This window comes from Aulostomus chinensis, chromosome 10 (assembly GCF_037954235.1).
Source record: "Aulostomus chinensis isolate RoL2024-O1b breed Wild chromosome 10, RoL_Achi_v1.0, whole genome shotgun sequence".
NCBI lineage: Eukaryota > Metazoa > Chordata > Actinopteri > Syngnathiformes > Aulostomidae > Aulostomus > Aulostomus chinensis.
Window position 1 is genome coordinate 24,327,669 of NC_141329.1, and position 22,698 is coordinate 24,350,366.

Genomic DNA, 22,698 nt, shown 5'->3' on the forward strand with positions numbered 1-22,698 from the left:
GCTAGTATCAGTTGGTAGAAAATACTTTGACACCGCAATCGCTACAGTATGAATAAACGATAGGCTGCTCAATGTGTGACCCTGTTAAGTGTATTTAACTTTGAGATTATGTGAGCTGATAATTCACTCATTGTAAAGGCCTGATCTGAAGCAAACAAAGTGATATTTCTGTCCATCTTCATACCACTGGTTATGCTGTTTTCTGCCACTATGAAAGATTAATCTTACTGAAATCAAAAATGTTATGCCCTCTGTGTTTTGTCAGTGTACTTGTGTTATAAAAATGGGATGTGATGTTATTGTTTTTCAGTGTATTGTATCAGAGTTAGAAAGTTCCAGTATTGCCCATGTTGCATTGTTACTATATTTCCAATGATTGATTCCTCTTTGTTTGCATTGTTCATCAAGATTCTATATTTCAGCGTCTGTGGTCCAACATATACTGTTTGGCCGGTATGCAACAACCTCCAACATTCTCTGCTCTCAGTAACATTATTATGACTCTTCTTTTTATTGTACTTTTCCCCATTGTGTTGCTGTCGTGCCAGAGTTTTGTGTCTAAAGCTAAACTGCAATAAAGCAAAGGGATCAGACCCAAACTCAGTGCGAGTTGATGGAAGGAAGCCGGAAATTATGTGCCAAGATCTTCGGCTGCAGTTCTATTGTGGTGACATGCTCCGGAAAAAAAGAAAGAAAAAAGTTCTATCTGATGGAAATAAATTGGCTGGGCCAGTCATTGCAGAACAGAAATCTCTAAAGACAGACCTGGCTTCTACATGGCTCAATTTAGCTTTTGTAGGAGCCAGGAACCAGAGCAGGTCACTGCCCCGCAACCTGCGACAGTGAAAATCAATAGGTAGTTTAAGAACAAGGGGCCTTATTAAAACAGGTCCTTTTTCCTGCGAGGTGTTTGGATGACACCGTCTCACTGAAATCATTAAGCTCAACTCAAACTGCTCTCCACGTTTAAATAGTTTGCTGTCCCTTTTGACCCACACATCCCTTCTTGTGTTGTGTTGTATCCTCTTTTTTGATCTTGGAGATAATGGGGTACAATTCCGATTAGCTCTGTACCACAGAGTGTATAGATGTGAGTTTTCAGTTTATTGCTCAGACACAGCACAAAACAAAATGTATGCCGCTGCAGAGTGTAGCCACAAAATTGACCTATAGAATCAGAGATGAAACTGGATGCACTCTGTATTTTATGTTTCTTATCTTAGAAAACTTAACCAAATATAAATGTTCTCTATCACCTTTCCTCTTCCCTATCTCTGCCTGTTGTAAAGGTAACATCCTCACATTTGGAGAGCACGGATGACCTTTCCATTTTATGTCTCAGACCTTAATGGCAAACAGTAAAGTCTCAAGGCCAGCACTGTGGAAGTTGTGGAATCTAAATAATGCTGTTGACCCAAGCTCACATGCCCAGACGCTCACTCTTTTTACCCACTGAAAGGTTTTAACACTAACTGGAACAACAGTTGCAGCGCCCAGAATATTTTTTTTTCCTCTGATAATTTCTAAAAGTAGGTTACTTGAGTGACTGTGTTTCTGCATAACATATTTACTCCCAAATGAATGCATTGTGATTATTGTTTGGTTTTACCTCATTCTGAATTTCTAATTTCTTCCTGCAGGGATTGCATTCATAATTCATGTTTGTGCATTGCAACACTGCTGCATTTCCCTTCTTTTGTTGTGTGATAACTAGAGAGGCGATGCATCAAAGCGAGAGACGAGTCCAAATACACTAACCTGAACCGTATAAATACGAACGGTGATTTGTTTTGTACTACTCCTTGGCTATTCTGAGAGCTGTTCCTAATGTTATTTTTAGCTATCATAATTTGATCAATTAGGCGCGGTATCATTTGTAAAGTCTAGAAGAGCCACCAGATTAAACCGTTCATCCACATTCAGTTTAGCTGAGAGACAAACCCAGCTGGGACGAGCTGGGCTTAAAGTCTCTCTCTTTCTCTTCTTGAGGAACAAAGTGGAACAAATTGACCGTTTTAAACCTGTTCAAGTGTAAAACTTGGGTGACGTTTTTTTTTCTCTGACCATTTTCTCCGACTTTCTCCCTGCAGCGTGTATATGAAAGCATAAGAATGCAAGTTCGTTAATGAGATGAATATGAGTGTAAAACCTCATTTGCAACAGAATAGAATATTAGAATAATATTTGTAGCTAACAGTCGTATCGATCAATACAACTGAAGAATTATTAACATCGTATGTAATCATTGCACAGATTTTAACCCAAGATGCAAGAAATGGACAGAATGGATCAAAAAGCTGCTTTATTTGTGACCCCGTGGACGATTTGGGGTCATCTTGTATGAACCTGTGTAATGATCATAGCTTTAATCTTGTCCTTAAACACCTGTGTGAGAGATGACTTATTTTGGCCGTTGGAGACAGACGGCTTAGTGGAAAGTTTTATATGACAGTAGAACTCCCACTTTTAATCCAACTACTAAGGCTGCTGCTTGTGACAACATCGTACTCATTCCCAGCGTGATGTGGTCCAGAGCCGCTGTGTTCCGCACAATATTGCAATGCAAACAACCTGGTTACTGTTCTTCGTCGACGTTCACTGGTTCTTCTTAATCTGAGTTTAACATTGGCAGTCAAACTGTTCGTGGTTTGCAGATGGCACACAAGACTTCTGCCATCATATCAGCTCACATTGTCTGGCATATGCATCCCGTTTAAGCTCAAATGACTTATCCAAAATGCAGGTGGATAAGAAGAGATTTTGCTGTCAGCGCATATTTCATGAATCCCATGTACACTTTTCTCCTTTGTCTAGTTTTACATTGTCTAGAAACAAATATAATCGAAAAATAAGCAACCTTCATGCATGAGGCCCATTGTCTTCTCCAACCTGACATGATAAATCATCTCTACAGCTGACACAAACAGGCTGCACACATCAGTCGTAACGCGGGGAGACACTGTCGTGAGGAACAACGCCTGTTAGAGGCAGAATTCGTAATTTGGCTTGGATAAAAAAGAGTGAACATCCTCTGTCTGAAGGAAGAGCTATTCTTGGAGGAGAAGACAGTACGATAGTGTGGGTTGAAAATCCAGATTAGACAACAAAGGCGAGGGAAAATCGTAATTAAACCCTGAATTAAAACAGATTATGGAATGATGAAAAATGCTCGTGATTGCTTCCAACTTTGATGTTTAACAGTGTCAATGAATTCATAGCATTCGATGTAGTATCTACAAAAAAAATTGGACATATTTGATGGATGTGAGATTTAAGTAGAAATGCAGTCTCACTAAGCTCATTTTTGGCCTCATTTTATCATTTCTCACTGTGCTCCGCAGCACAAATAAATCAGAGGAAAATGCAACATTGCCTTTTCTTTGTGCCATTTTAGCATGTAAATGAGTAGTTTGACTAATAGGCTTAGTTTTCTTTTCCAATTAGGCTGTCTGTTTACTGCGTAACGTACTCTATGTTCTATAATAACAGTCAGCACACCGTATACTGTGCTCAGAGGTGTTTACATTGTTGAATATACAACTAAACATGATGAATAAGGTGAAATTCTGATTAACATGCCTTGTAACTGTAAAGCTTTTTAAATACCAATGCATCCATATTTTTATAGCAGACATTATGGATTTATAGGCTGCTATTTGAAAACCCTTTGCGTATTCATAGCTTTCAGGTCTGTTTGGCTTCATGTCCCGGTGCTACTGACAGTATTTGTGGCATGGTGCTAAGTCTGACTTCTCCAGCGCTCAGACTAGACCTGTAATAGCTCTGCTGGGACAAAGTGAAAGTGCTTCTTCAGCGCTCATTAATGGAGCAAATTGAACAGGTCTCCTGGCTTTGCTCTATAATGAGGGCCTCCTTTTTCTCTGCCCCCCCATCACACACACACACACACACACACACACACACACACACACACACACACACACTTCCACCATCATCCTGCAGTCTATTGTTCACCTACAGTTCGGGTCAGAGCAACCGAGTAGTAATTGTATCACTCTGACCCTCTTTTGGTATTTATTTTGTCACAGAGACCTGCTCTTTATTGGGTGCGGGCCATCCCTCAGGTTCTAAAAGCCACAGTGCCCCTCCTCCCACACCTAGGGACAGCGGTGCTGCATGCCTGCCTGCCAGCGATCAATATGCCTCTGTCGTTAACTGGATTTGTTGCTGTGGCGCTTGCTTATGAGGCAGCAATTAGGGTGTGAAGTGGCAAGGCCAGGGTACGAGGCGATGGCTGTGCAGGGCCTGGCCTTGGGGGATGGAAATGTCAGATGCACAAACCCAGTTTCATTAGAGCCTGAAGAGACTATGACGATCCATACTGTCTGTGTAATTCATTCAGCAAAGGGGGGGGTGCAAATTATTTGTGAGAGACGGTTAGCAAACATAGAAAGAGGTCACAGGTTAGAAGCAGCTGTGGACACTTGCTCGCTGGGAAATCCACTTACACCCAGTAGAATCCACTTAGACGCATGCCTCCATTGTTTTATCACCAGATCAGAGGTTTGAGGAGAGCTGCACTCCTGAGTGATAGAGCTGAGCTTCAGCTTCCTGTCATGGACCAACTCCCCATTCAATTATAAAAGAACTAAATCTATCCCTTAGGAATGGGACCCCAGATACAGCAGATTCTCGATGATTGATAAAGTTATTTTGCAACAACCCTTTATTAAACTTCACCCACTGCTCCTCTGTAGCTCTCCTCTCTGTTTCTGGCAGCCCGGTTTACTTGAGGGGTCTCGTGTGCTTCGGGGGACCAAAGCCCTATAATGTTGGTATGAGGAAGAATATGCAGGGTTAAACGTGTGTGGGTGTGTGTGACAGCCTGTGTGTGTCTGTACGTGGGGATTCATGCCTTCAAAAAATAATTATAGGCCAGCACGGTCATGTCCAGCGTCCTCTGTGTCAGACAATCCACTAAGCTCAGATTGGTGACTTTGAAGCATTTATGGCGGTTGGGGAGGCCTGGAGGCCCCTGGTGTCTGGCTACCCCCCCCCCCCCCTTACCCAAAAGGGTCACACTGTCCCTTGTGTAGAGTGGGGACATGGGTGCCCTAATGGACCATTGGTAGAGGTTGACTCTGACCTAGGGCTCTAAATCACTTTCTGTTTTGTGGGACAATTAAAATTGAACGTGTGATGTGGACAGCCATCAGCCATCAACAGATTCTGTCAATAGCACTCAGCATATATGTGCAAGGTTGCCCTTTAAAATGAATACCCCCCCCCCCCGTTAGAAAGTCAATGTATTTTATTCAAGCCGATAAACTATTATAGACTTTTATATTTTGTTTTTCTTTTTCTCCCTGCACATTTTCTGTCTTCAAATGTAATAGAAAACTCGCTCTACTTGCCCAGCCACAGCAAGTCATCCTGGGTCACGATACTCGTACTTGTACACAACAATACAAACGTTATTCTTTGGAAGCAGATGTCCACCGACGGCCCCCAGTGACACGGTTACCAAATCTGACAGTTGAGATTAATGTTTCCTCCCCTGACACTTGACTGAAGTTGAGGGTCACAGCAGACAACTTAAAGCACTGTTGAGTAATATAGTTTTTTATAGTCTCGATTACAGACACTTTATAGTGTACAGGAGGGGGCTGAAAAGGGTTAGAGTAGAGACAAGAGACGCGACACTGTGAGAGGAGCTGCTTTCACTCTGGGCTTTGTTCCAAATCTGAGGGCACAGTTGAGAGTGTAATGGGATATGTATCGTCACCCTGCTCTGTGTGGTATAAAAAAAAACCACAGCCTTTTAGCGTATAATAGCTGAATTTGATATGATACCAGTTTATTCATAGTCCTGAAAATTTGAGTCTTGGTAATGTAGTTGTTACATGATACATGCTCACTGGGTTGATCGCTATAATGCATTAAACCCTATAACTTTGTTGCGTATACTTTTGTAATCATTGAACATAAGCTATGGGGATCCTTATCAACAAATCTGTTTTCTTCATTGCTTCAATATGTTCTAGCAAATTTCAGTCTTTCCGCTTTATAATGGCATTAAAAAAAATACCATCAAATGCAAAACGTATTATTATATTTTTCTTTTAATTTAACTTCACTTTTCCTACTTTAGTTTAATGGTACATGATGCACGCCATGCTTACGATGAGCTTTTCGAGCAATCCTCAGGTTCTAATGATCACAAACTTTACATTAAACATTACATCATGCACACGCCCACTGCTTCCTTGGAAGGAACATGAATAAATACATACATATTCAGTGGAGCTTATACTGGAATAATGTCATATTTACGAGATGATCTGTTCTTCATTGTCATAACATTAAAACAAATTTATTTTAATTGGAAGCCAGAACGCCATCAAGACTTTGAATACAGCATCAGTTATATTTATTGGTTTAACATGGGTTACACCAAGTGGAAAAAACTCAACAGAATATGGTAATTATGGTCACATAATGAATCTTGGACATAGAGAGAAGTATTGGACTCCCTTGCTTGTAAAGTTCATCCTCCTCAAAAATCAAATTATGTCACATTTATGAAGGTTTTTAACGTGTAGGGGAAAAACAACAGGGAAGAAAATGATTATGAATTCATATTGTTGATGGCTAAATAAAATCCCATGCAGAGGTCATGAAAACCAAGAAGAGAAACAGTTGTTTGCAACGCTAACCCTGAAGGTTTTCTCATGACTATGAAACCAGCCTTTACTGTCGGGTCTCTTTGAGATTTAGTAACCATAGGAAACGGAGCCTTACTAATGATGTCTGTAGCTGTGGGTCTGAGGAGGAGGACTGAAAAGGGGAAGGACAATTTGCTATCTGATAAGGAGGCTGGAGAGATACTTGAGAAGCTCTTGTCCTCCATTCCTCTCATTCCCTCCCTTCAGACTCATCACAGCTCAACTATTCACTTCTCACTTATTAGCTGGCTGAACTGTTTACCCTGTCCTGTCATGGCAATGACTAGCACCCTGTTATCAAGGTCTGCTTGAGGTTGGGGATGACAGTTGTGATGAGTTTCCACGGAGGCAGATCCAGCAGCTGTGTTAAGGGAAAAGTAGGCCAGCTAATTAGCTGCAGTTCTCAGGACCCCAGCGGTGGGCTGTTCACCTAAACAGGGAAATTCCATAGACGACAATAATGTGGGTGAGTAGGGAGGACATGAAAAGATAAGACTGGAGGGGAAAAAAGAATATGTGTTAAGAAGAAAAAGAACATCTCTCAAAGTTCACTTTTGAACTTCTCTCGTATTGATACAACTTTCAGCTATACGTGATCCTAATGGACGCCAGGCACTTGATCGGTTGATCACGGGAGGATTTATTTATAACAATATGAAGGCGTGTATGTGATTGTGTAGTGTCTGTAAAAATACAAACAAACCAGTGATGCATCATGAATTTTAAAGTAATTTAACATCTGTTCTTTATAAAAAAAAAAGAAAGCAAATCCCAAATATTCTGCCATTGTGCTAATCCTTTCAAGTGGTTGAACAATTTATTGTCTGACATACCATATCCCACATGTCTGCTTTTGTAAATGTGTGGCAACTGTTTCATTATAACTGAGGCCTTGTCAACAAATACAAACAAAAAAGTAATGTTTTCTGTACAGCATAGGCGACTTACCAGCTACTTATTGGCCTTCCGAATGATACTATACAGACATGTCTATTCCCAGTTGACATGCATGCATGTAGAAAGCATGTTCAAAGATTTAAATGCCATTTTTCCAATAGATGAATACCTCAGTTTTTGTGCATTGGCAAATGTTAGCATGCTCACATACAAACTAAGATTGTGACTATGTTCCGCTATTGTGTAACATCAGCTTGCTGCATGTTTGCATTGTCACAATTTAGCTCAATGAATCGCTGTGCCTTCAAAATAAGTGAACGCGACATGTTGGCCGCGCGCTTTCAGACATAAATGTTTGTAGCTGTTCCGCGCTGACAGGTGGGGTGAAACGCCTGCTGTCATAGAGAGAGAGGCAGGATGAAACCCATCTGGTTACTTGTATTTGTACACATTAAATATGAAAGATGTTGTTGAAAGAGTGAAAGAAGAACAAGAGTGTGTCATTCAAACCCTGGCTGCATTGTTGTCTCAGTGTGTCCAACCATCTGCTTTGTCAAGCTGGCCAGATGTGACATCTTTGAAGTATCTGTATTAGAAATGTATAAAAGTCAAAGAATATCCAGTTGTACAAATATTGTATTTTTGACTCCTTAGTTTTAAGCATGAAGCTTTGACTGCAGCCGTAACTGTATTTTTTTTTTTTTTATGCGATTGACGGCAACTTACTGGAGAAAAACCAATAGTCACAGTGCCCACTCTCAACTGGGTTTGATTTAAAATGTGAAATATACCATCCAGCTCTGTGAAACTTGACACATCCATGTGTGAAACAAGCCTGTCCCCTTTTCTTGATTCAGTTGCATTTCTATAATGCAGTTTTATGCGTGTTCTATAAGCTTTGTGAAGTAGCATGGATCTACAAGGGAGCCATACAAGCAGAATCACATACTTTGCAGTATCTTATTTAGTTCCAAACTTAAGAGTGACAGAGAAGAACAGGAAACATATATTAATCCCCAGATTTGCAACATTTGATAGGTTTGCCTCTATCTCACTTCCTCAGCCTTTCAGTGGACACAGAGGAAGACTGAGCGATGCATTACATTCAGTCCTGCTGATAGAAGCCTCTCTCCACACAGCGCTCAGGTGTCGTGTCCTCCATACCTCTTCTGAGGAAATATAAGTGAGAGCAGAATTTAATATGTCCCATACTGACATCCATTAAAGGTTTCATCGCTCAGAATAACCCCAGATCTGCTTCATTTTTTTTTTATCTCTAAAAACTTTGGTTCTCGTACATTACTTCTTGTTTCTTGTTTCATCTATCAGCTTAAACAGTAAAAGTATTCCTCGTAGCGGGGCAGAGATTATACTGCATCCTCATGCAGTAGCCATCTAACTGTATGAATCTTATTCACCGCTGAACAAAGTGATTTGCATTGTTAGACAATGCATCATAGTGAGAGGTTTGTCACTTTTTCTGCATAATGTGATATTGGGTAGTGTGTATTAAAGAGTGGAAGAGGAGGGAGGAAGCATCTAATAGATCAATGGACGAGAGAATCTGTAAAACTTGTGAAATGAGAAAGTCATATTTTACTGGATGTTAACGTGAATGTAGGGATGTGTTTTTGAGTTATGGTATGGTGTGTGTGTGTATGTGTGCCTGTCATGGTATTGTACCGAAATGATTGTGTTAGTGTGTGTGCCTATGTGGGTGTTATTGCGGAGGACAGCATGAGGCAGAGCACAGCTTAATATCTGTGTTTGACATAGAGGCCCATTAATAAGGGCCTGATCCAAGCCCAGTGACAGGACTGCTGACAGAGGAGGATCATGGGGAAGAATCATGCCCTGCTAAGGGAGCCTAGGCTGCAGGTAGACCCATTCGGTTTTACCCAGGTGTCATTACGGATGCTGGGGAGGGAGCGGGGGAGGGAGGGCCACTACTGACATCTACATTAATCACCCCTCCACACCTCTTCCCCCCTCCACACACCATCTCCCTCCTCCTCCAGCTCCTAATCATCCCCACACTGAGACCCAAACCCAGTAAGGGGATACTCAGCCATGAAAGATATCCAGCTAAGAGCTCCCCAAATACCACTCGGATCTGATCATGAGTGATGTTGCTACCTGAACCTCTGACCTGGCACACAATTAAAAACACTTTCCTCCTGCTCCCCAAGACACGCACGAGAAGCAGGTCTGCTACAACTACGCATTGTGTTACTGTCTGAGTTTGATTCATAGTTTATTGGATTGAACCTAAGTTACCTGCAATTACAGGGCAGCAAATGTCTGCTGGAATCTGTGTAGCCCCCAAACCCCCAGAGTGTGTGTGCCGCTGCTGGACTTCCCTTAGTGTCTCATAGATATCACATCCACATGGAGACCCCTATTGATCTTTAGCTGTGCTTTTATCCACAAAATCCTCATCAGATCATTGTAAATTGAGCAACTTGGTAAAAGATTGTCATCATGTTGAAAATCGAAGGATGCAGGTACGTAATCTTCATATCATCTGGTATAATATTTGTGTGCTCTGCAGAAGTAAGACAATTTCTGAAGGCATTTTTGTGTCAAGATCAGTTTAGTTTATGAAAGAACTCGACCAAGTGGAGTCAAGGCAAGATTGATCTGGGTCGAACCGAACAAGATTCAGAATGAATACAGGTGGTTTCCGCCTCTAAGCAGTTTTCAAATTAAAGAAGCAGTCAATCTCAAAATAATAGATAAAAAAAACATTGTTTGTCATTAATACAATAAAAAAGGGGAGAGTCACCTTGATAAAACATGTGTGACATTCTTCCAACAGTAGAATGAAACTCATATTGCAGCATCGGTGTTATCAGTCCATGGCTCAGCCACGCCATCTCATATTTATGAGATAGTATGCCTCGTCCTGTGTAAACACAACCGCCGTTTTAATTAAAATAAACTCACTTTCATCTGATATTAAGAAATATCCCTCCCTTGGTTATATAGAAACAGTGATTGAAAGTGTGAAATAAAAGGTGGGGCTTCGGGGAGAATTACGCTCTACTTACGTTTCCATCAATGAAGCCATGCACTCCATTGTTTATCTTTAAAGTGAGCTTTTCTTCTTAGTAACTGACCTTTCTCCAATTCCCCTCTTCTCTCTTTTATTTGCTTCAAACCTTCAGCAACACTGATGACACAATAAATTTCTCTTTGGCTCTGGTGTGTGCGTGCGTGCGTGCGTGCGTGCGTGCGTGTGTACTTTCACACAGAATGTAGGACAGGATGGGGCCACTGAAAAGACAGCATTTGCATGCAGCTCCCAAACATATTAAAATATGAAGACAAATCACTGTGTCTGGCTAGCTGACAGCGTATCGCCTGCAATGGGAGTAGACAAGCAAACTTACAACATGTTGCAGTTCCCAGTAAGGCCTTTACAGGGCAGGCTCCAACATGTAGTTTGACAAACAAACGGAAGGAGAAAAAAACATGAGGCGTCAAAGCTATTATTAAAGGCGATAGAAGTGGTTCCCCTTGCCAAAGCCATCCTGCCATGGTGCGAGTCTCTCTGTGTTTTATTGGGAGAGTTTGGTTTTCACAGGCACCTTCAGGGCAATGCTGTGACTTTTGAGAGCTTTGTTCTATTGCCGACCTTCATGTAAATCATCAAATAGGAAATCGGAGCCTTTTAGGTTGTTCTCATGTTGTTCAGACAGAAATCAAAGAGTCGACATGTTCTACAGCTCTTGATCTTCTGTCTCGGTGTACTTTTTCATGTTATTTACACGTTTGAAGGCCATTATGTAGATGGTATTTCCGTAAGTTAAATTGTGTTACATTATTTATATCCTTAAAAATACAACAACAACAACAAAAAACCAACTCACGATGCTTATCATAAACCCCCTGGATTAGTGTTGCACCACTCCGGAATGTCCATTCTGGTGTGGTATTTATCAGCTTGGCTTGTGTCAAATGCATGTGATGGCACTTATGAGGATAGAGAAAACACAGGCCTGTCATCCCCCAGCGCTCAACAGGGCAGCACGGATGTGGCTGGTGGCGAGACGACTGCTGAGGATGACAGCAGTAGGGGGAGCTCACACCTCACTCAATGATAAACTGCAGAGGCAACATGAAGAAGGTTGCTGGGCAGACCACAAACCCCCACCACACACACACACACACACACACACACACACACACACACACACAAAACCACTCCAACAAAGCTTGTGGCTCACCTGTTGAGTCCAATTACCTAAATTTGTAGGTAGTTTAAAAATCTGATTGTCACATTGTGTTGTGCTTGCTGGAGTCTTCCTGCCCCGCATGCTTTCTCTGTTGGTATGCTGAGAAGCTGCTTGTCTCCTCATCTTGCAGGGGCTGAGGCAATCAATCATTGGTTATCTTACAGTTGATGTTTATTTCTAATTTCTAAATATGCATCAATATTTCAAAACATTAACATCCACATACTCCTCAGCATCACTCTATATTTAGAAGCTATAGAAAAACGGCAGTGATTTACACTGAAATGCCCGTGTTTTGGCATGTCAAAAGTTTCCGCGTGAGCTTGTGATGTCGCACTTGGTTCCACCTGTTGGCTGTTTGTTGCACAGTTCCCCACCAGTTACACACCCACTCGTGTTATAGTAAATCATTTTAAACGGAACGGATTTGTGCTCCTGTGTTTTGGTTCTCAGGCTGAAAAGACGCCGTCGAGATTGTATAATAAGGCTCTAAATGATCGATGCGTGAAAGGAAGAAAATCAAGACGTTTTCAGGCTGAGTTGAAGTGGCGTTACCATCCTCTGCACCTCTGCCTGCACGGGCGATCCGTTCGTCCGTGCAAAGACGCTCACTAAAACAGTCTCCATAACTTCAAGTAGAAATGGACCCAGATCCAAGTCCTCCTCGAACTCCCTTCCCTTCAGTCTTCTACTCTCATCCACTCTCGCCGCTGTCTCCCCGCACGGACCCCGTGTTGTGTGTAAGTGTGTCAGTGTGTTGGGCTGCGGGCTGTGCCGGGTGCGCATCGACCGTGCGCTCCTAGCGGCCGCGCTGATGAAACCAAGAGGCAGAGAAAGAGAGAGACAGGAGGATGTTGAAGTGACTTGTAATAAGACTGTACAGCGCCTTATCCCAAGCCAAGCACATGGGTCTTTTTGGAGAGGGCGCCTTTTGTAATATAACAACTTTTCGGGTGCGCTCGAGAGTGGGGGACTGGTTCCCTGTCAGCCGAGCCATGTGTTCAACATCGCTGAAGATCTGAAAGGTGCCACAGACGCGTCTGAAGAAACCGAGGAGAAGAAGCCAACGTAGTGTTGTCGAGTCTGGACTTTAAATATCTGGTCTCGCAGACCCCGTGGGCTTCAGCTCGTACAGTAGGTCATTTTTTTTCTGCAGAAACAGCAGAGATTACGGATGATCTCACGGGTCAAGCAGGGATAATACTGAACGACCGAGAGTTTGGTTTCAAGGTTTGCTGGATGCCCCGAGCAGCTCCGGGTGACCTACCGTTCAATGGATCCTCTCGTTTTTTGGACATTGAAACTGGCATTCGTCAGTAACTAGGACCCCTGCCAGACTCCCAGAATCACGGAATAGATTTTCTGTCATTCGGACTTTTTTTTTTTTTTTTTTTCCAGTGAATTCGAGGATTTGCGCGCCAGCCGTGGATGTTTAATATGCTAGAATGGGTCCGCTAGCGTTCATCCTTGTCGGTGGAATACTATATTTTCAAGTTGATGGTAAGTTTCTAAACATGTCTTGTTACTCATACCATATTCCAGACTCTTCGTCAGGAGCTACTTTTGAGACTCTCGCCGTCATCCCGACCATTTTTGCGCTTTAAAAGTTGTATTTTTTGCCCCACCCATCTGGTTTTAAAGAGATGTCAATGCATTCAATTAATGCTTTATTTATCAAGGCGATTTACTTATAGATAAGTAAAGCCTCATTAAATAAATCCACCTTACATGAACGTTGATGACCAACTTCTGGAAACTCCAGGTGATCAACAGATTTGTCTCTCACAGGTTGCGATCACATTTTCCGGCTGTTTGGAGTCATTTTATTTGAAGTGACTGTTTTCTCTGAAACACAACAATTAACACGCTGCCCGTCTCGATCACTGAGTCACAATCACGAGCAAAAAGACTCGAGTGTCGCAAGGATGTGATTCTCTCAGACTGCCTGTCTGAACCACAGTCGCTGTAAAGAGAACCATCGCTGGATATCAATAATTGTACGCTTCTGTTACAGTGTGGTTATCATTCTGAAGCACAGCCTGAAAGTTTGTTGTTCGAATAAATCCCCGAGTACTTTCTTTTTTCTTTTTCCCTTTTTTTTTTTTTTTTGCATTGAGACGGTATTACAGTGTGGTCTAACACAACAAAGTCTGGGGGGGGGGGGGGGTTCACTGGATTGGAGGTGTTTGGCAGATACTGCAGTGCTGGTGTAGTTTTCAGAGCTGCAGTTGTGTATTGTAGTGTGAACTGGCATCAACCCAAGCCTGGGCAGCGCCTGTGTTTTTTTAATTCTTTGATTAATCTTTCAGAATGATTACGGCGATTTTTGTTGATTGCAAACGAGAGGGATAATATTTTATTTACTTTCATTGCCGCAAGAACAGCCAAAAGCCTCTTTGTCCAGTCGGTCTCTTGAGTGCCAGATCAGTCAGCAACTTTTTATTTTCATTTTTATGATTTTTACAAGGCTTTCATGGATTCACTGGCCTACAAGGAAACTGCTTTAATAGTGGAAGTAAAACAGGCTGGACTGCAGCTTTAATGTGATGACTCACATCAATCACCAAAATAGGAGGGCTTAGGCGGAGGAAACAGAAGAAGAAAAAGAATTCTTTTTTTTATTCTGATGAACTGATAAGGGGGGGTTAAAATGCTTTAAATGCAGAAAGCCTGATTACTTCATGTTAAATTGAGAACACCTTATTACACATACTCACAAGTATTTGCTGACATTGAGAGACTTGTGAGGAAATAATGCTCCTGGCCAATCACACTCTGTGGCACTATTGTGAGTGATGATTCACACATGTTTGCTTTGTATTGTTTGTACAACGTAGCAGTATGTAAAGTTTCTGGTGGCAATAAAAACCCCAAGAGTCTGCAAACCTCCATTTTTCCGTTCTTTCACCTGTCACCCCCTACTTTTGTTCCTCTCAGCTGCAACTTCTGAAGCTTTGAACATCGTGCCTTCACTCAGTAGCAAATCAAGTCTCCATTCTGCAGGGATTTGAATATATTTTTCCTCTCTTTTCTGTCACCTTTTTTTTGTGTCTTTCACTCCCTGTTCAGCCAAATCCACTGGTTGCTAAGCAGTGGCCGATGGCATTGCTAGTTGCCCAGAGGGAGAGGGTGCACCTCTCCCCAGGAGCAGTGGATCTTCCCAATCATTTGCCTGTCACCCTCCACCCCCCCCCCCCCCCCCACACACACACACACACACCACCACCCCATCCATCCCTACAGAACTCACCCATCACCCAGTCCTTTTCAGAGGTAATCGGAGGGTCCTTGGAGAGGGAGGAGCTTCCTCTAAGAGTCCACTTAGGCAGACAAAAAGGTCTGGAGTTGTATTCTCTAAGCAGCATCGCCAACAAAGCCAAGCCTTGTGAATGGCGTCAGTCACTGTTTAGTGTGCTGTGATTAATACCGCGAGTGTGTAGACAAGCACAGAAAAGGTGAGAGAGGGAGTGTGTGTTGGGTACTTGTGTGTGTGGAAGAGAGGCGACTCTTCTCTGTGGGCCACGAGAACATTCTAGGAAAGTGTTACAAAACTGTATGAATGAACAGGTTTGTTGAGGGAGAATCTATTTCTCAACATCCGCACATACATAGCTGTCTGTTATTGTTGCTAAGATGGATTAGAACATACTTTGCATAATGGACATGCATTCCTGACCCAGGACTGTTCTGAGATGCTTGTGTTTCATGTGGGAGCTGGTGATGTCATGTTCGGGTTGAAGCACTGAAATTAAAGACAAATAAACCTGGAGTTGAGTCACCACCAGCCACCAGAGCGGCTTCAGTTCACCCTGCTCTACAGTCTCAGGAACCATTCTTCCAAAGTTTAGGACCTCACTTTTGATGATGGAGGGTGCTGTCTATAAACATATCAGTCTGACATAGAGCTGCAGTTGTGTCGAGATCTGAGCTGGGACTTTTATTTGTTGTTGTTGTGTTTTTTAGGGTCAAATGATGTCCCTGGAACTAAATTTAGAACCTGGGTCCTTCAGAAACAAAGCCAGTTCCTTCCAAAGGTTCCAGTTTTTTTTGGAGAAATTTCTTGTAGCTCACTGAGGCGTTCCATGACCCTCTCAATGGATCCTGGCATTGTCATCCTGTTTCTCAAATCATTTTTTTCTGACTTTTTTCTTCTTCACATCACTGTACGTTACATTTAAATCTTAATTTTATCAAACAACCAGATGAAGACCCTCAGCAACCTTGACTGTGTTCAGTTCTCTATGCGCTAGCAGGGTTGTGGTTTTACTAATGCTGAGTCAAGAGAAACTAATCCAGAGAGTTTCTTTGTGAGTGTGTTAGAGGAGGGGGAGGGGGAGGGAAATGGAGTCTAATCAAATATGATAATTGAGAAAAGAGTTGCTTAACAACACAATCCTTTAAAGGAAAACTGAGCAGATGAGGCAGACTGGAAACCGATAGCTCTGTTGATGGTCATGATTGAATGTGAGTAGTTTAAAGTAGTGCTTTTAAAATGGAAAATAAACTCAGATTAAAATAGTCCAAGGGATTGATGAGGCGAGTTTAGGTCATTGTGTAAAAGCCATTGCGATGTCTCGCCCCAAATGTGATTGTTCTGCTTGAGTTGGCAGCGTTTAGACAGCGTGATTGTAATAGCGCTTCATTTGCTGGAATGGGGGCTGCTGTAATGACGAACCTTCATCGAAGATCTGCAGGAAGCTCATCTTCACTGTCTGCCGTGGTCTCGTCAATGTCAAGGGAGCTGCTCTCCTCTGTTACAAAGAGCACGAGTGTTTATCCTCTGATTAACGTCACAGCGTAGACTAAAGAGACTTAAGGCTCATGGTCTTAATAGCAAGTGAGTGAAAAGGCAGTGGAACAAAGATGACGAGGAGGTGGGCACTTGGACACTGAAAACCAAAGAACATGTACAAGAGTGTGTGTGTGTGTGTGTGTGTGTGTGTGTGTGGGGTGATATTCTATGGCTCAGCATCCATCACTCGCCTTGCTCTGGTTAATAACTCCATTTTCTTAGTGGAGGAATGGAAGAGAAAATGTCAGCGTTCAACAATGCTGATGGCTGGTTTTTGCTGCAAGACCAGCCAAAGTGTGTGTGTGGGTGTGTGTGCGTGAGGTTGGTGGGTACCATATTTCCCTGTTTTACCTCTGCTTTATTAAGCCTCAGTCAAGCATACCCCTGACATTTACAGAGCAGAAAAAGCCCTAATGCCTTGATGTGTTTGCCCAGAGAAAAGGGACCGTGAGATTACTAACAGGAAGAGATAACAGTTTAAAGTCCAACTGAAATGGCATTTCATCATCGCGCTCTGAAGTCAGAGAGAATGTCAATAGGTTTCTTTTTTTAGATATGCTGGTAATAATTTTGTATCATCCAAATGAAGAATAAAGTTTTGGGAGACATTTTAAAAATGTGAAACATGTTTATCTTTGCCAGCAAGAAGTGGGTGGGGCTCTCTTGTTTGATTGACAGTTGACAGGCTTCAAGACGGCTGGTGCTGAAAGGAGACAAAGTAAATCTCAGAGTGATCCATACAACGCTTATGCACACTTTCCCCCCAAATTCCAGTTGAACTGATTTGCATGATTACAAAGGCATCGTCTGAAGAGGTGGGTTTCATTATGGTGCATTTGCACGTGCGTTGAACGTGGGCAACTGTGAGGAAGACATCTCTGGCAGATGAAGCATGAGAAACTGTCCAGACATACAGAAACAAGTAATTTAGCTGCATGATGGGGGAATGGGAACTTTTTTATGTCCTGCTTATCTTTTGTCTGTCATTTGCTCGCTCGCTGTATGTTAATGAAGTATAAGACCCACAGTTTGTGGTGCAAACTTGCCACTTTTCGCCATGGTGTGTGTTACAGTGTGGACAGTTTAGAGCCTGACACAGTGGCTGAGTTTTACTTCCGTCCTGCTCCTGCAATATTATTCCCGTCCCGCCCCGCACCTGTGACTCAATGAAATATAAATCCTGAGCCGTGGGATTCCCAGCCAAATGTCAGGCTTTAGCGTAGAGCTCAGCGAATGACGTAAGCAGGCTCAGGCCAGGTCAGGCCCACAGGACTGTGAGCACGGGCAGGAGGGGGGAGTGGGGAGGAGGGCTTCATGCCTCACAACAGTACAGGGCAGCCAAGTGTTAGCGTGCCCTAACATGAGAGAACTTATATGTTACACATGGTTTGCATGCTGTTTTACTTTACTGCACTGTTAACTGAATCTGGTTTCCAGCTAGGAAGGTGAAGAAAAGAAAATTATTCCTTTTTTTAAAAATATTTTAAATATGAAGTCTTTGTTTTTATCAAAGAATGCAGGACAAGCAATTTGCAGAGCGTATGCATGCTGCGCTAGACAAAAGGAGCTCAATTAAATTTCAGTTAGAGATAAGACTTTTAGCGTCAAATAATTTTATTGAAACAATTCTCCAGCCACCTTCTTTTTTTGCTTTCCACCAGGAACAGATTCCATCTTTGTGCAACTATCTGTCGTGAGGGTGGAATTCAAACACACACACCTGTGAGTGTATGCAGAAGTAGGAGGGGGAGAGCTGATGTGATTAATTGAGCCTGCTGAGCAAAGCAAGCGGTCAAGGCTTTCACCTGTCTCCCACACCTGCACTTACAAAACACACACCTGTGCCTACTCCTCCGTGCCTCAAGACGCAGATAAAGTCCTCGCTCAAACAGCTGATGAAGCTTTTTAAGCTTGCCGACATAATCCCTGATAATTAGACGCTAGTGAATGAACCCTTGTCAATCAATGGCAAACACCTAGGCAGTTATTAGCCACGTAGAACTTTCTCCACAAGACGTGGGGATATGAAGAGCATGCTAAGATGACAACAGTTAAATTCACTGGAAGAGATGCGTGTGTTCTTATCAGTGTTTTCATGCTGAAGGGACACTTTGTGTTTGCGGGAGCGACCGATTACTCCGTATGCCAGCATCCTCACCCTGCCTCCCGGTTGGCCGTCTGGCAGTGTCCCTCAGATAAATGGGAGAGGTGTCACAGTTCAGTTGCTCAAAGAAAATATACAAAGAATACGCAAGCACACTGGGGCTGTACGCAGAGGCATTCTAATGCAGGCTGGCAACCATGTAAACATACTTTATTTTATGAAAGGAGTCATTAATGAGGTTCTACATTCACTAAACACGGCTGAATGCAAAAAGCATTTACATTCCATGCATTCTTTATTAATTTGCATGGCCGTCCATGGTGGTGAAGCACTTTTTTTCCCTCTTTCTAAATGCACTTGTATTTCAGTCATTCGCTCAGTCCATCTTGAATAATGTACTTATTGTTCTTTATCGTCAAAAGGTTTGTGTGGTAGTTGTGCCTGAGCTGAGTGCTTCACCGGTGGCGTGAAGATGAGGTCAAGCCTTCTGATCAAAATGCATGAGCTGTCTCCCCATGTGAGATCAGTGAAGACGGACAGCCAGAGTGTGACACTTGAGCACACTTCCGTCACGCACAGCAGCAGTTCAGTGCAGCTGGAACACCGCGGAATAAGTGTCTCATTCTACCATTTCCACCCTCAGCTGGTCTATTGATCATCCAGCCATGACAGCTTGGATCCTTTCTTCCTTCCTAACAAGATAACTGAACCCGATGGAGGTAGAGACTCAAACTTATGCTCGAACACATTGTTTTAGGATGGAAAACTGCAGTAACTGGAGGATCCTTTAGGAACAGACAGCAATCTCCCTGCATATCTGTCACCTTCCATCGTTAGCCCCCTCATTCAAGTGTTCATTCTGTCAGAGGGACTTAGACTAAAAATGTTGGTTGACTATCCTTGGTTAGATTTCAGATTTGTCAACTAATTCCAGACTAAAACTAACAAGAATGAAGTGGACTAAAGTGATACTTAAATTTCCAAGGATTTCACATGAGAACATTAGCAATCAAATGACTAAAATGTGACTGAAACTAAGACGCTTTTTAGTCAAAAGACTGAAACTCAATTAAAATCAGCTGCCCGAAGAGACTCAACATAAAAATGAATAAATGTCAAGGACTCAAATGCTCAGACTATTAGTCAACTAAAACTAAATAAAAACAGGATGAGGATGATGAAATATGATGAAAACTAGTCGAAGCTGCCAAAATTAATGCTGGCCCAACACACCAGTATTCATATATCACTGATGCAGAGGTTTTTTTTTTTGACAGTATAAGACTATTATGTTACCAGGGTGTATGAATCATATCCTGTCATTCTTGTTGTCTCTCAACTAGATATATTTGTTTATGAGCAATGTGTTTGTGAATGGTTGTTTAAGACGTGGTTCTACGTGTTAATATATGCTACAATATGCTGTGAATTATAATACATTCAAATATTCACAGTTCCATTGCGAGAAATGACAATTTCATCAGAACTGTATTGCCATTATGAGAGATTATGGAGAGTAATAGAATAAATAGTCTGTGTATTATAATAAGGTATTAAAGTATTAGGACTTGTCTGTCTGAGTCTGCACTTGTTTCCATGCTGGAAAAAAACTGGAGCTCAGACTGCTTCGTAAACAGAATCATCACGACGAGGAGTGAGTTGATGATTTCCTGTATGTTTTGGCTGCAGGTCAGACTGACTGTGGTTCCAGTCCCAGCGTGGAACCTTGCGCGAGCCAGTTGTCACAACCATTGTGGCGAATCAGACGAAAGATTTAATGGCATCCTTGAACGTTTGAACTCCCGAGCTTCGCCTCCAGGATTGGGATGGTTTTTCTGGGGAGCTGCTCACAGGCGTTTGTCATTCGGAGGCCCCCAGCTATAGTGGTTGAATTATTAAATGTAGTGGGTGTACGTGGTCATCATCCTTGCCTATTGTTTCTGTGTTAGCCTGGATATATGAGTCTAGGTAAATTGAATGAGTCCTTCATCTACTCACTGGCAGCACCCCTGACCCTTTAGCTCAGAGAGCCAGACAGAATGAAGTGTCCCGTTAAATAGAAATCAAATAAATCTTTTTCTCTCTTTTTTTTCTTTTTTCTTTTTTTTTTTACTGACAATGCTGCACAGCTAAAAGTAAAAATACAAACCAGTGATAAGCGCCCTTGATTTCCATGCTCTGTTCCCTGGTGTTAACATGTGCAGCAGAGGGCAGAAGGAGCAGCTGCAGGTGGTAACTGTTCTCATTGACATGCAGTGACGCCTCCACGTGCTCACTACAAATCAGGACCCATGGCACACCTCCAATTACCCCCTCATATTTCACCGAGCAACACAGTCTTTGACAAATACCAGAGGACTCGTCTTCCACCCCCACTTTTATTTCAAAAGTAATAAACACATTTATTTCACTCTATTCCATCTGCTTGGGGATCCTCAGCAATGCAGGTAAAGAGATTGCCATGCTTGAGGGAAAAGGAATTGATGCAATTCATTGCATTGCACAGTAGGAACTGTTTAGTGGAACACATGGAAAATAGTGGATTGGTGATGGGATTTTGGAGTCCAGCTGTGTCTACATCATCATGCACAAAACACACGTATGAGAATATCGACACAAACATTGCTTACTTATGATATTGCATATTTTTTCCTCTGATGACTGCTGTTAGATGAGATCAGGAAGGCTTTTAATCACACGTCTCCCCGTCTCAAATACGTTTTACTACATTTTAGGCACTGGGTTGTCGATTTCCCTCACATAAGTGCTCATGTTTTGAACCACTGCCAAAGCAGGGTCAGGCCAGTAGGCTTCCTCTGTAGGAAAAGAGAGACCGCAAACGAAGGTGTGGTGATGGAGCGAGCCACACGCTTCAGTGGCCTTGGCATCAGAAATCATTATTAGCTCTTTTTACAAGCCTGTGCCATTATTAAGTTCTGCCATTTGGTATAAAATGCATGGAGGAATGGGAGGATAAATTTATATAACACGAAGAGAGGCATAGTCCAGAATCCTCATCAGACCAGAGAGAAGGAACAGCATCACACTGGGCGCTGCTGCTGTTTCACACCTTCAAACCTGAATTACACCCATCCCACTTCCTTAATTTGAAGTCAGCAATCTCAGTTCTTCTCTTGCAGGCCATCCCCTGAAAAAAGAGATCAAATCAGTTTTGTTATTCATGGAAACTGATAGCAGAATGAAGAGTGAGAAGGAGAATAAAACAACGAGGGGTAAACTCCTTGAAATGCATGCGACACGAATCGACTCCTGAGATATTCTGTTTCCCACAGTTATCTATATATAAATTCCACATGCACACTGAAGAGAGGGCAAATAAACACACACACACACAGTCAATACGACCCTGCCACACCACTGCCAGAAATACCCTCTCAGTGTAGAATTCTATCTGATATTTGGTGGGAGGCAAGCAGGATGCATTGAGAGGTTGAACACAGCTCCTAGAATTACCACTGTGTTTGCTTTCGGAGTATAGATCGTAGGAGAGGTAGAAGGCGAGGGCGGCGGGGGGGGGGGGGGGGCTCTATGCAAAGCACTGAGGTAGAACAAAGCCCTTTGAGAAATACCAGCTACAGCTCCATTGCAGCAGAAGCAGGAGAATCTGCACTTGTGAACACTTCCACGGAAGATTTTTTTCGGCTAGTTGTAGGAAGTCGGCTGACTCCAGCGGATACAGCAGGTTGTCTTTAGTGACATGTCACCAAGCTCTCTACTGACAGCTCGCCTGAGAGAAGATGGATCTCGGGTGCAGAGGGAGCTGCTTGTAAGTGTCATGGCTGGCCAGTACAGAGTCATGGATGGCCAATAACAACATTCAGTTTCCCCACGCCACGCTCTCACACTTCCCCTTCTGATGACATGACGGATATGAGTCAGTCACCCTCAAACGGAGGCTAAGGTGCAACAGAACAAGGAGTAAGTGAAGGAGGCAGGGGGATGTTGGCAGGGGCAAGCAGA

The 22,698-nt window shown here is 42.6% G+C and overlaps 1 protein-coding gene across 6 annotated transcripts in view; it reads left to right on the forward strand.

The window, feature by feature from the left end:
* Window positions 1-22,698, forward strand: part of robo2 (roundabout, axon guidance receptor, homolog 2 (Drosophila)) — a 298,999-nt gene that overhangs the window by 127,179 nt on the left and 149,122 nt on the right. Inside the window, exon 1 of one of the 6 annotated variants that reach the window (XM_086216567.1) lies at window positions 12,611-13,321. The exons of the other annotated variants lie outside the window; for them this stretch is intronic. Coding sequence (XP_086072693.1) covers window positions 13,267-13,321 — 55 coding nt within the window. The 5' untranslated portion in view covers window positions 12,611-13,266. Of the gene's footprint in view, window positions 1-12,610; window positions 13,322-22,698 lie in introns of those variants that run through there. 6 annotated transcript variants of the gene reach the window in all.